Genomic DNA, 14,132 nt, shown 5'->3' with positions numbered 1-14,132 from the left:
AAGTGTCCAGTAGAAAAGCATGAAGGCTCAACGCGCACACCTGCTGAGCCCGATTCACGCCGTGGGGCTATGGCTGGGTCCATTAATGTCAGCGGGGGCATTCTTTTTCATCAGTGTACGTCTCCCATGCCCGAAATTTAAACTCTGGCGTGTCGCCGGCACCACCTCAGTCGGTGACTTGGCCTGTGGGACCGCGGCAAAGTGCCAATGTCTTAAGATAAGCTCGCTCAAAAATTAAATATATATAAAAAATATTATCTACAAGATCTTATCGCATTGATAACTATTTTTGCAATTACTTGTAGTTTGAAACAAATGCTTTGGTAAATATGTTACTTCTTCAGCTATGACATGTTGTGTTCTTAAGATAAGCTCGCTCAAGCAATTTAAAAGAATGAACAATTATCCTCAATGATTAAGATGGTTGTTGAAACATCAATTGTAAGTATATACATAATTAAACTCATTTTTTATTATTTTCAGTTCAAGATTGTATGTTTTAAAACTAATTTCTATGTTTTGTAGGGAGAGCATCAACTGTTTTTTATACATCTACTTTTTAATTTCGCTCGTTATTGGTGTTTAGGTCAGTCTATTACATAAGCAACTTCGAAGCTGATCCAACAAAATAAGATTTCATTCATGTACATGGCATGACAGAGTTGACCATGTGATAAAAAGAAATAATACAAAAAGAGGTCAATGTTGTTTTGATTCACCCTACATGTCATTTTCATTTGACTCATTGACTATAAAGGCAACTGAGTTACCACATTACAAAGTTACACATTATTTATGAATTGTTGATTGTTGACCATGTTACTTCTTTATCTAACTTTTTGCATTGAACAAATAGATATTATTGGCATCTTGTTGAAAGCTGAAAGATATACTGAGAAAAAAAAAGGATTTCGATGACAATTTCATATTGTGCTATTTAACAATGATTAATAATGTGTAAGTCATTTAAATATTTTTGTTTTAATAATTTGTTTTTTATTAATTCATTTCCTTCGTATAATATATAGAGATGACCTTTTCGAAGTAACATTATGGAATGAAGTTGTTACTATGCTTCCTTTTGATTAAGTGCTTAATTCATGTCTTTATGTTCTAGCATTGATGGCAATGAAGGTTACTAGCTTTGTAAGGTTGTCAGTCTCTTCTACATATATCACCATGCATCCCAACAATTGACCTTGAAACAAAGATAACTTATGTTTTGTATGATTGGTAGAATTTATAAAATATTTACATGAATCCATTTATTTTAAAAGCATGAATTTCATGTGATATAACATATCTTTTATAATTGTAGGTTACAAAAATAAACATTGGTAATGGAGTTTTTGATAATGAAACTTCTTCTCTTGAATTTTTTTTTTTAGCACCATGTGATAAGATTCATTGGCTTTACATCCAATAAACAACTTGATATAAACAACTTGATGATGCATAATCTATATGTATTGATGATCTCTTAATACAACCCCATAATTATATGTAAGTTCCATTAACCATTGAACTTTTTAACTCATTATTATTCTTAATATATTAATTACTTTTTTTTATCTATAATTTATAGGAAAAGGTCTACAAAATATACTGAGAAATTGTTCACATAAATTTCAATGGCATGTCATGGTATGATGCATGTACAGAATGTCGCAAAAAGGCTATTGTGGATCATGAAACATTGAAAGCAAATTGTGCTCGTTGTGGGATTGTTTCTACAATAAAACAGTAAGTTACCACTGCGGTAGTTGCCCATGTGGTCAGCGGGGTCATGTGTCAAGCTGAAGACCCAAGATCGAAACTTTTTGGTGTATGGGGATGTTGTTGCCTTATCATGGTTGGGACACGTAAGGCTAGGTGGTCATGTCCTCAACCCGAAGTTTTCTTTGACAAGGAGGTGGGTCCATTAAGTGACTCGGGTCTCAGTGACGATTAAGTTTTCTCTTCTTTTGAATTTATAAATTACAGACTCAAATGTCTTTCTTTACCTTGTATTGTCAAACTCATTGTAATTGTCTATTGAAGATCACTATTACAGATAAGAAACAAAGCAAACTTGGTGTTACTGTTTTCAATGATCTACACAACCTAACAAAAGGGAAGGTAAACCTACAATTAACATGATTATTGAATCTTACCAATTTTTCATTCAATTTTCAACATGAAAATGAAACACTTTGTTTGGAGGCTGAATTGAGCATGAAAACAGACGGATTTTATGATTTCTTTGTATGTTTGGATCGATCGAGAAAAGAATTTCGTCATCATAATATGTTCAAGTACAAAATGATAACTGTCAAAAAGGTTCGAAAGAGGAATGTTCGTGTGAAAGTGGCCCTTAACCCCAGTTGGGGGCCACGGGTGGTTATGGGGCCCACTTGGGGTTTTCCCTCGCTTTGGTGAGGGTTCCTAGTCATAAAAAAAAAACTTTGAAGACATCACCTCATCACCTTCAAAAGAAAACGGAAAAGTGCAAACAACCAAAGAATGAATTTATTTTGAAAACTTGATAAAAATTTTTTTATGTTTTTTTATAATTAGTGTTGAAACCACGATTGAGTACCAGGAACACACACACACACAGAGAGAGAGAGGAGTCTTTTTTTTATTAGGGTTTAATCTCTACTTAAATAGAGATTAAACAAGAGCATCAAATTATAAAAATAACCCTCACACAATATATAATAACACGTAAACCCAAAATGCCCTTATAGCATGTCTCAACACTCCCCCTCAAGCTGGAGCATAAATATCAATCATGCTCAGTTTGTCACAGCAGTGAGAGGAACTCAACCTCGCCAGAGCCTTGATAAAGACATCAACTACTTGATCTTCGGAAGATACATGATCGGTGCATATATTGATCTTCGGAAGATACATGATCGGTGCAGATATACCCAGCCTGAACCAAGTCGCGGACATAGTGACAGTCAACTTCAATATGTTTAGTTATTTCATGAAACACTGGGTTGTTGGCAATATATGTAGCAGCCCTATTGTCACACATCATCAACATAGGTAGAAATACTTTTACCTGAAGCTCGGTCAAAACTGATTTTACCCACATAATCTCAGCTGCAGTCTGGGCCATCGATCGGTATTTAAATTCAGCACTTGACCTGGCTACAACGATTTGTTTCTTACTCCTCTAGGAAACAAGATTTCCTCACACAAACACATAAAATCCAGATGTTGACTTTCTATCTTCAACTGACCCCGCATAATCTGCGTCAATGTAAGCAACAACGTCTAAGGAGAGATTTTGTTTAAACAACAGACCTTTACCAGGAGATGACTTTAAGTACTTGAGAACCATCATAGTTGCATCCTAGTGAACTTTGGTAGGTTTGTTCATGAACTGACTGATTTTACTCACGGCTAATGAAATGTCAGGTCTAGTAACAGTCACATATAACAACTTACCCACCAAGGATCTAAAACTGGTACTATCCACATAGTCAGACTTCTCATCAAACCTATGAGTTTTGGGATCCATTGGAATGTTAGCTAGCTTAGCTCCTAGCATTCCAGTCACTTTTAATAAATCCAACACATACTTTCTTTGCGACAAAACTAGACCCTCTTTGTTTCTTGTAACTTCGATACACAAAAAACATTGAAGGTGACCAAGATCTTTAGTAACAGAGTATTTTTTAAGATGATCCTTTGTTGCAGAAATATCTTGAGAACTGCTCCCTATTAATATGATGTCATCGACATATACCACCATAACAACAATTACAACATTGATTTTCTTGATAAACAATGAGTGATCTGAAGCTGACCTGACAAATCCAAAATTCGACATCACCTCAAATAATTTGTGAAACCATGCCCGAGGGCTCTGCTTCAGGCCATAAATAGCCTTCTTCAATTTGCACACCTTCTGACACTCTCCCTGAACCTTGAAGCCTGAGGGTTGTTGCATGTAGGTAGTTTAATGCAAATCCCCATACAAAAAGGTATTCTTAACATCCAACTGAAACATGGGTCATCCATGGTGCATAACAACAGAAAGAACAAGACGAATAGTGTCAAGACGAGCAACTGAAAAAAAAGTTTCAAAAAAGTCAACCCCATAAGTCTGAGTATAGCCTTTTGCAACCAACCGGGCTTTGTACCGTTCAATTGACCCATCCGAGTTATATTTAATGCTATATACCCATTTGCATCCTACAATATCTGCATTAGTGGGAGGATCAACCAAGTCCTAAGTGCCTCGAGACCATAGGGCATCCATCTCATCACGCATAGCCTGCATTCATTTGGAATCGAGTAGAGCTTGACTGTGATGAAGCGGAACAGAGGAGGCAGACAGAGCTGAAATAAAATTCTTCATAGATGCCCCAAGGTTAACTTCTGAAATAAATTGCGAGATGGGGTGGAGAGTACATTGTCTCTTTCCCTTGCGCAAAGCAATAGGAAGATCATCATCAGGAGCAGAAACTGCAGTATGCTCAGAAATACTTACCACAGGAGAAGGAGATAACAAAGGCATAAAGGTAGGTGGTACCCTGTGAGAGTATACTATGGAAGGATTTCGATAGCGAGACATCCCATATGATGGAGCCAAGGACTGAGGAGGAAGCAACTCTAACAGAAAGGGAGGAATTGGCAGAGAAAGGGAATCACCAAGGCGCTCCTGTAATCTTGGAGTAGTACTCGAAAAGTATGGAATAGACTCAAAGAAGGTAACGTCCACACTGACATACTCTTTATGAGATATAGGGTCATAACAACAATATCCTTTTTGGTTTTTAACATACCCAAGGAAAACACATTTAATAGACTGTGCAACAAGTTTATCTCGATCAGGACCCAACTTATGCACAAAACACACACATCCAAAAACTTTAGGGGGGATAGGAAAGAGAGGAGCCTCCGGTTGAAGAATTTGAATTGGGATCTGGTCTTTTACAGAACGTGAAGACATGCGATTTATAAGAAAGCCGGAAGTCAAAACCGCATCACCCCAGTATGAAGCAGGCATATTGGATTGAATCATTAGGCACCGAGCATCATTGAGGATTTGTCTATGTTTCCTCTCAGTCACACCATTTTGCTGGGAGGTATGAGGACATGTAAATTGAGGTTGAATCCCATTAGCAGAATAGAATTGAAGCAAGTCTTTGGATTTGAACTCAAGAGCATTATCAATGTGAACAATTTTAACACACACGTCAAATTGAGTTTTTATCTCAGCAATTAAAGATTTAAGAATGACAGGACCTTGAGACTGATCTTTTAATAGGAACACCCACGATAACCTTGAGAAGTCATCAACAATAACTAGATAATAACAACACTGAGTTCTACTCGGAATCCTACTCGGACCCCACACATTGACATGAAGAAGACCAAATAATCATTGACTTGACGGACTCTGACTGGAGGGAAAAGAACTTCGACAATGTTTTCCTAATTAACATGTTTCACACTGAAAGAAAACTGAATGAGGTATATGAGGAATGACATGACGAAGTTTTGTCACTGGAAGGTGACCTAGACAATGATGCCACAATAGAGGACTTGAGGATGATGAAACAGTAGAATAGGTTGAAACCTCTAGTTGATGTAGATAGTACAAACCACCTTCCTCATAGCCGCTACCAATCCTTTTTCCCGTCAACAAGTCCTGAACTGTGCACCCCATAGGATAAAAAATCATCCTACAATTCAACTCTTTTGTCATTCGACTGACGGATAATAAATTCTGTGGAAACGAATGAGCATGAAGAACATGCGACAATTGAAGGGTAGGGGAAATATATATGTTTTTCTGCCCTACAATTGGGGAAGAGCTCCCATCAGCAAGAACTATCCCTTTTTTATCAGTCACAGGATTTAAACTTAAAAAGTTACTCGAATTTCCGCACAAGTGTCTGGATGCTCCAGAATCAATGATCCACCTACCACCTTGGCCAAATAGGCCATCACCTGCCAAGCACGCAACCTTCACAACAGAAGACTTCGAAAAGGATGAGCATAAAGCAAGAAGCTTATTATATTCAGCCTGACTAAGAGTTACATAATCATTAGAGTAATCTGCATCTTATTTAACCACTTGAGCCATAAGGAAAAGTAATGGGTTAAAAATGAACAGGTACAATCACACGCGCACACCAACAACCAACTATGAAACCGACTATATCTCGATTGAATTTTACAAATGAAATCTGAGATACACGATTGCCGCCTGTTTAGATCCACACTTCAAGTATAATTTTAAAGGAACTTGACCAAAACCATACACCTCAACAAAGGATTGCTATAGAATCTATATCAATACCACACATCCAACATGATAAAGATGTGTTTGGTTCATACTTGAAACTGCGACACTTCCAGCTGACAATGGTAGACTGAACTCTCCACCACAACAATCAATCTAATATAAACTCAGATCAAATCCACAACAATAGATTAAATATCACGACCCATTTCATAACTGAATAATACGAATCTGAACTGATCTACTCACCAGTTACTACCATAGACAATACCAAGACCGTGATGCAAAAACTATTGAGATGCTTATACTCTAGCAAATCAATATTTGAGCAAGCATATCAAGTTGGGAACCTAGGTGTTGGTCTGCAGTAGACGACTTCAATTACACCAAAAAACAAATATCAGATCTAAACATGATCTGACTTAACATCACCACGTCAACCCACATCAACTTAGAGACTGTTGATTGCCAGCACCACAACGATATTAACAGCAGCAACTCACGACTACACCAGATTAGATCTGATCACAACATCTTTAACACACCTGCAATGAAGACTGATCTGGTCCACACCATGCGACAGGCTCAAAATCACCATCAACTGCAACCTCGTCAACGCCACAACTTCAACACACAGATATCAACCTACTGCTCCAGCTTGCCAAATCACGACGATCCATATCTTTATACAAATCTGCGTGGATCTTATGCCCACAACTACCTTACCAATCAATCAGACCCACACCACATTCAGGTCAATGACATATGTGAGTCATGCCACTGCAAAGTCAGATCTGCGACCAGATCTGATTCACTTCTACACTTTTCAGATCAGCGACAAGACCTTTTCACGACCACACAACTCACGACTACTGCACTTAGATCTGAGACTAGATCCACGACTTCAACCTCAACCACAAGATTCAGATTAGATGTTAGATCTGAATCACATCCACAACATCAACAACTTTCAGATCTGCGACAAGCCAGATCTATATTAAGTCCACAACGTTGTCGACGGCTGCAACTTTGATGTTCTCCAGACGCCACCCATGATGATCTTCAGCTACCCAGAGATATGCCAGGCTCTGATACCATGTTGAAACCACGATTGAGTATGCATGAACCAAGGCAGAGAGAGAGAGGGAAAGTCTTTTTTTCTATTAGGGCTTAATCTCTACTTAAATAGAGATTAAACAAGAGCATCAAATTACAAAAATAACCCTCACACAATATATAATAACACATAAACCCAAAATGCCCTTATAGCATGTCTCAACAATTAGATTATAAACATGATTGCAAATATAGTTTAGTTGTTTATGGTTTCATTTTGCCTTCAAAGCAAGACAATTATGCCACGACTGTGTTTGAAAGATTTTAATTATCCAATGCTCAGAACAATACATTATTATTAGTCATTGTTTTCGACTACCTCTTCTTTTGTGTGCTTGCAAACAAGTGAAGGAACTGTGTTATTGGTCAAGCTGATTTTTTATTATATGTGCCTATTTATCATCTCATTGCATTCTTATTAGGTTGCTGCTACAGTAGCAAAAACTATCAGAAACACCAGATCAATGTTTTTTGTGTTTGTGGTGTTTTTGGAAAGGTTTGGCCCTCTCCATGATGTTCGTTTTGGTTACTGGTAGACTCCTAATGTCAATGATTTAAGCATGAAGCACTAGCCACAAAATTGTGACAGTCAAGAGGGTGGTCAATCAAGTCCTTATAGATCATATTGTGCATGGAAGACCATGTACCTGCTAAAAAAAGACTGCTTATGGAATCTTTGAAGGAGCAGCAACATTATTGTAGATGGAAGATCGTTGTTTTTGTGTCTTGCATCTTCTCACGATTTAATGTCATGGTGTGCAGTTCCTATTTGCTTTGGCAATGATGCTTAGCCATTGCACAAGTGGAAACATACAAATCACAGCCAACACAATGCTGCCCTCACTGATCTCTCTACATTTTTTACCACAGGTAACAAAACTGGAAGCATGTACATATATTTGTTTTTATACACTTTTCTGCAGTTGTTATCTCTTAACTTTGGTTTTACCAAGGACTTGTATTATTGTTTAAGCTCCAGCTTTTAGCTTTCCATTTGTTAGTGAACCAGCATGGTTGTGCATGCCTTTTTTGTGTATCTTCTTCTGTTCTGGTGGTTCTCATAATTTTAGTTACAGCTGCATTTTTTGGAAAGAGGAAAATTGATCTGAGAAGAAAAGGTCATATAATTTTTTTGAGGTGAATATTTAGTCTATGGTATTCTCCTCTTTCTAAAACTGATTTCTGCTTCAGAGAGGAACAACTTGGTGGTCTAGCTGTTCCTTTCCTCTATTTTTTTTATCTTGTTTACTACTATTTCCACCATTCATTCATCATCCTTATTGGCTTGAATGAATTTGGTTATCAGCAATCTGGACTCAGAACACATCTTAGATCTTCAAGAGAGAAGATGAAGGATCCAATTTTTGTATACAGGATAGTATCCATAGCACAAAAGTTTTGGAATACTTGATCAAAATAGTTCCCATGAAATTCTTGCATAAGTGCTCCTAAAGTTGTGGTTGCTTTGTTATTTAGTCATTAGCACTTAATTAGGCACTGACTATATGTTAAGATGAATAGGAAAGTTACAGTAAGCCATGTTCACCACCTTCATTATCTTTTTAATCAAATTCTTTTTTTGGTTTTTCAAATGCAGATAACTGTACTTCGAATTTGTGACCCATCCATAAGGACAGACCATTATTCTAGTGTGTGTGTGTGTGTGTATATATATATATGTATATATATATATATATATATATATATATATATATAACAGGCCATTATTCGAGATCTTTCAAGGGTTGAAAATTAACGACTTAGAAATAAATATTCAAGCATAAAAATCACATTTCTTGATCCGATTACGATGATCCAACAGTCAATTCCTAGCAAATGGACCACCTTGACTGCACGGTTAGATTTGCAAAAAAACCTATGAAAATCTTGATTCATACCAGCAAACATATTTGGCTGGTAAACATATTCTAGTTTCCCTTCTAGTGTATATATATACACACAGAGACAATGATGAGATGTTTCAGGTCACCTACACCCACCTAGCAGAAGCTATAATTTTTCATAATTATTGAGCTTCTTGGTTAATCAAACATATAGATATGATCTACATATATTGCTTAGTAAGAAAACAAGTTTTGGATCACATAATTGTGATGTACATATAGGTCTTTAAGATCTTCAAAGATCAATGGCCCATATTGTACTAAAATTTTATGACTTGAAAATGCGTAATTCTACATCTGAAAAACATGATCCAAGGTAATGATTACTATCAAATAAACTATGATGAATACATCTACGAGGCCTGAATGAGAACATGCAGCCTACACCCATGATTTCTAGCTACATGAAATTTATGCACAAAATGTGTCTTCAGAAAGTTTTTAATTTAGACGTGAAGTTTACACTAAAAAATTCTTGGTATTGAGATTTTCTATTGCCAAGGAAAATATCAAGAAAATATCAGTACACAAGAATTAGTAATTTAAGAAAATATTTTAGAACATAATAAAGAATATTTAAAAAAAATAAAATTAGCATCAACACAATATTTTGAAACTAAGTAATATTTCAAAAATATGAAAATTTTATCAGGGTTTTACTTTTTCTGGATATATTGGAAAAAAATCATGATATTTTCAAAATATCTCATATAATTGTGATTATGGTGTAACACAAAAACCTACATCTATTGCTATACAACAAGAAAATGTAGAAGGAGAATATGAATTATTATTCAAGATAGTGAGAGGTCACTCAGCTTTAAACTACTCTCGAGAATTGCATAGATCTGCTTGGTACATGGATGGGATTTGTCTCCTGACAGGAAAATATGCACCTTTCCTTTCACCAAGATCCAACTACATCCAGGATATTTTCTCACTCCTTTATGCAACATTGAGTTTCTCAGCTTCACGGATTCATCCTGCCGAGCAGAGCCATAATACATGTTGCAGAGCAAGACATGTGCAGGTGCATTGAGTGGGTCATGCTGAAGAACATGTTTTGCTGCATGTATACCAATATCCATGCTCTTATGGAGGCTGCATGAACCAAGCAGTGCTCCCCAAACAGCAAGACCAGCACTGCAAGGCATACTTTGAACAATCTCTGCAGCTTCAACAACTTTCCCGGCACGACCAAGAAGATCGATCATGCATATATAGTGTTCTACTTCTGGTTGAATCAGGTACTCCTCAGACATGGACTTGAAGAACAACCAACCTTCATTAAGCAAGCCAGCATGACTACAGGCCGATAGAATCCCAAGAAATGTAACAGAATTAGGTTTATGGCCATTGTTTTTCATCAACTCAAAAAGATGAATAGCCATGTTGGCCAAAGCATTATGTGAAAATCCCATGATCATTGAATTCCAAGAGATTATATCCCTTGACAACATCCCACAGAACACAAAATATGAATCCTCTATATCACCACACTTTGCATACATTGCAACCAGTGCATTGTTGAGATGTATATCCAATGTTGATTGTGTCTGCAGCACTTGAGCATGGAATTGCTTTCCCTGATCCAGGTCAGCAATTGAACCAACAGCACCAAGAAGACATGCATAGGTGCGATCTAACGGTCTGATTCCTTCCATCTGCATTTGTGAAAATAAATTCATGGCTTCAGGGAAGAGTTCATTCTGAACATGCCCAGATATCATGGCAGTCCAAGACACAGCATCTCTTTCTGGCATCTTATGAAACAGAGTGCATGCCTCTGCTACCTTACCAACATGGAGAAACCCGGTGATCACTGTCGTCCATGAGACAATATCTGGGGCAGGCATCAAACTAAATAGATCAAAAGCTTTTCCTAACTGCCCACACAGTACATAGCCATTTAACAAATCATTCCATGACATGCTGCAATTGTTTGAGTTACTAGAAAAAATATACAAAGCAGTATCCATTATTCTAAATCGGGAGTACATGTGTATCAAGCTCTTCGCTATTCTATCATTATTAAAATCAAACCCGTTGGTTATAAGCCGTGCATGAATCGGCATTCCAAGAAAAGGATAATTCAGGCAAGAACATGCATAAAAGAGAACAACATATGTAGCTTCATTTGGATTGATACGTTCCTTCAGCATGGAATGAAACAGTCGCAATGCATCATTATAAAAACCATTGGAAACACAACCACTGATCATAGCAGTCCACGAGACAACATTTCTCACTGGCATCTCATTGAACAATCGGAAGGCTTCGCCAACTTCACCAATTTGAAAATAACCCATGATCAAACTCGTCCAACTAGCAACATCGGGCCCTGGCATCGACTCAAACAACTTCCTTGCTTCACTCATTTGTGAATTCTTCGCATAGCCCTCGATCATCACATTCCACGACACAGCGTTTCTTTGGGGCATTTCAACAAACAGTTGCTTCGCGCCCTCCAAGTCGCCATTCCAAACTAACCCCGAGATCATGGCATTCCACGAAACCAAATTTCGATGCGGCATCATCTCAAACAATGATTTAGCAGCCTGGATCAGTCCAGAGCGAGCAAACCCATATATCATGGCAGTCCATGACACAACATTTCGTTGGGGCATTTCATCGAACAGTTTGCGGGCATCAGAAATCCTCCCGGATCGCACGTATCCAGAAAGCATAGCGTTCCAAGTGACCAAGTTTCGTTCGGGAATTGTGTCGAAAATGTTCCTGGCTTCATCGACGCGGCCTTCTCGGGAGAGACGCGAGATCTTGCTGGTCCAGTAGACGATGACATTGTGGCGAATATTGGAAGGGCGTGAGAGGTTCTGCGAGAGTTGGGGGCCTCCTAGAACGTGGGCAGACGAGAAATGGCGAAGTTGGTGTGCAGAGAATGGGAAGAGCAATCTGGGGAATGAAGAGGATGGCATAGAAGTGATGGTTCTGCGCTAGCACACGAGGGGATCACCATCGCTTCAGTGGGTGAGAAAGGCACCAAGGCAACGGTGGGGCTCTGCCTCTGAGGCGTCTCGAGGTGTAATTTGGGTCGGGTTTTCTCATACCCGATTTAAAATGGGCCTAAAAATTAGACCCAGATCCGATAAAATCTGCTTTGGGTTCTGGTCCGTGTTCCGGTATGACTAAAATTGTAGATCCATGCAGGTGAATGGGTTCAGCCTAGGTATCAACGGGTTGACTTAATTAGACTAGTTCTCATTTGGGTCTAAAAATTAGGTTCGGGCTTGATCCCATTTCATTCGAGTTTGGGCTTAGCTATGGTTCAAATTATAGACCATTATAGGTTAATGGGTTTGGGTATAAATTAGGTTGGGTTTTAAACAGACCTGCTTTTATAATCAGGTCAAATGTTATCCTTTAACATGATTAAAGAGCGGTGCGACTAGGTCTTTGATAGGGATGGCAGTGGAGCGGGGCGGGGGCAGGGGACAAGGTGTCCACCCCCGCTCCGTCTCAAAATCCTGCCCTCTATCCCTGCCTCCATGGGTTTTGATTTTAACCTCCATCCTTTTTTCATGTTCTCCATCCCTGCTCCAAACTGGGCAAGGCGGAGCGGAGCCCAGTTTCTCCTCCGCCCGTTGTCATCTCTAAAGAAGGATTGAGGACGGGGCAGGGCAAGACAGGAATTAGGATGGAGACGGGGCAGGGCGGGGAAAGCGTATGTTCAACCCTGCCTCTATCCCGCATGGGTTTTGGTTTTAACCTTCATCCTCATTTTATGTCCTCCGTACCCAGTCCAAACAGGGTGAGGCGGGGCTCCATTCCACCCGATCCACTGCCATCCCTAGTCTTTGATCTTGGGGCGGTTTCTTCCAATAAAAAAAGCATACCAAAATTTAGAGAAAAAGAAAGCATTCCTCAAGAGAGGTTTGGATAGAAATTGGGTTTGGGTTTCCGTCAGTTTTGGGTTGGGTCTTTTTTTTGTTCAGGTCAGGTATGAAATAGGTTGGGGTAAAAACCCAGTTAGATTTATCAAGGTTCGGTACAAATTACATAGAACCATTTGGGTTAGGCATAAAAACGGGTCTAACAAAAATGAACCTGATCCATGTCTAAGACGAGTCTTAGATTTTAGACTTGACTTGAACCCACAACTTTATCAAGTTCAGGTCTTTAAAAAAGAAAAACAAATTCAGGTCGGGTCAGGTCAGGTCTAACCGTTTCAGGATTCAGGGTAATTGACAATTGTGAACTATATTATCTCAAATGTAAATTTGCCGGTTTTGCCACTTCTTACTAAGAATGAACCTTGCAGCCAAGGCCTCACCAAGGGCTGGTAAACGATCCAAACTAACCGAATAGGGCATGTTCGGCTTGGCTCATTTTCTAGTGGATTGAGCTCATGGCTCAGCTCACATTGGTGTTTAGCTGAGCTGAGCCAAGCTCATCCCTGAGATGAGCCAAACACAAGCTGACTCGTGTCAAAATATTTCATGTTATATATATATATATATATATTTATATTTATATAATATACTTAAAAATATATATAATTTTTTATAAATTACACTTAATAGTTCATATTTTATATATATATATATATATATATATATATATTTCATTCATCCTTACTTTTTATATATTTTAACATTCTTCCTTTTATATATTATACAATATATATATATATATCCGGCCAAGCCGAGTTGCATCAACTTATTTAAGCTAAACGAGCTGCTCATGGCTTGTCTCGCCAACTATACAAACCGATCATGGACGAGTTAGTGACGAGCCAAACCAAACCGAGTTACGAGCTGCTCGGTTCATTTAGCAGCCCTAGCCCCACCCCCACTACGCCAACCCCATCTTGGGACAAAAAAAAAAAACAAAAAACACCAGCATAT

At 38.3% G+C, this 14,132-nt stretch overlaps 1 protein-coding gene across 1 annotated transcript; it reads right to left on the bottom strand.

The window, feature by feature from the left end:
• Positions 1-10,046: 10,046 nt before the first annotated feature.
• On the bottom strand, positions 10,047-12,203 carry LOC149830488 (pentatricopeptide (PPR) repeat-containing protein). Its single transcript, XM_090015463.1, has one exon. It carries the CDS (start codon positions 12,201-12,203, stop codon positions 10,062-10,064), a length of 2,142 nt encoding a protein of 713 aa, XP_089871589.1. The 3' UTR covers positions 10,047-10,061.
• Positions 12,204-14,132: the final 1,929 nt, after the last annotated feature.

The sequence above is a fragment of the Nuphar pumila genome, chromosome 8 (genome assembly GCF_984573655.1).
Source record: "Nuphar pumila chromosome 8, dmNupPumi1.hap1.1, whole genome shotgun sequence".
Lineage (NCBI taxonomy): Eukaryota > Viridiplantae > Streptophyta > Magnoliopsida > Nymphaeales > Nymphaeaceae > Nuphar > Nuphar pumila.
Note: the sequence above shows the minus strand (reverse complement) of the source record. Positions and strands in the feature narration are given on the sequence as shown.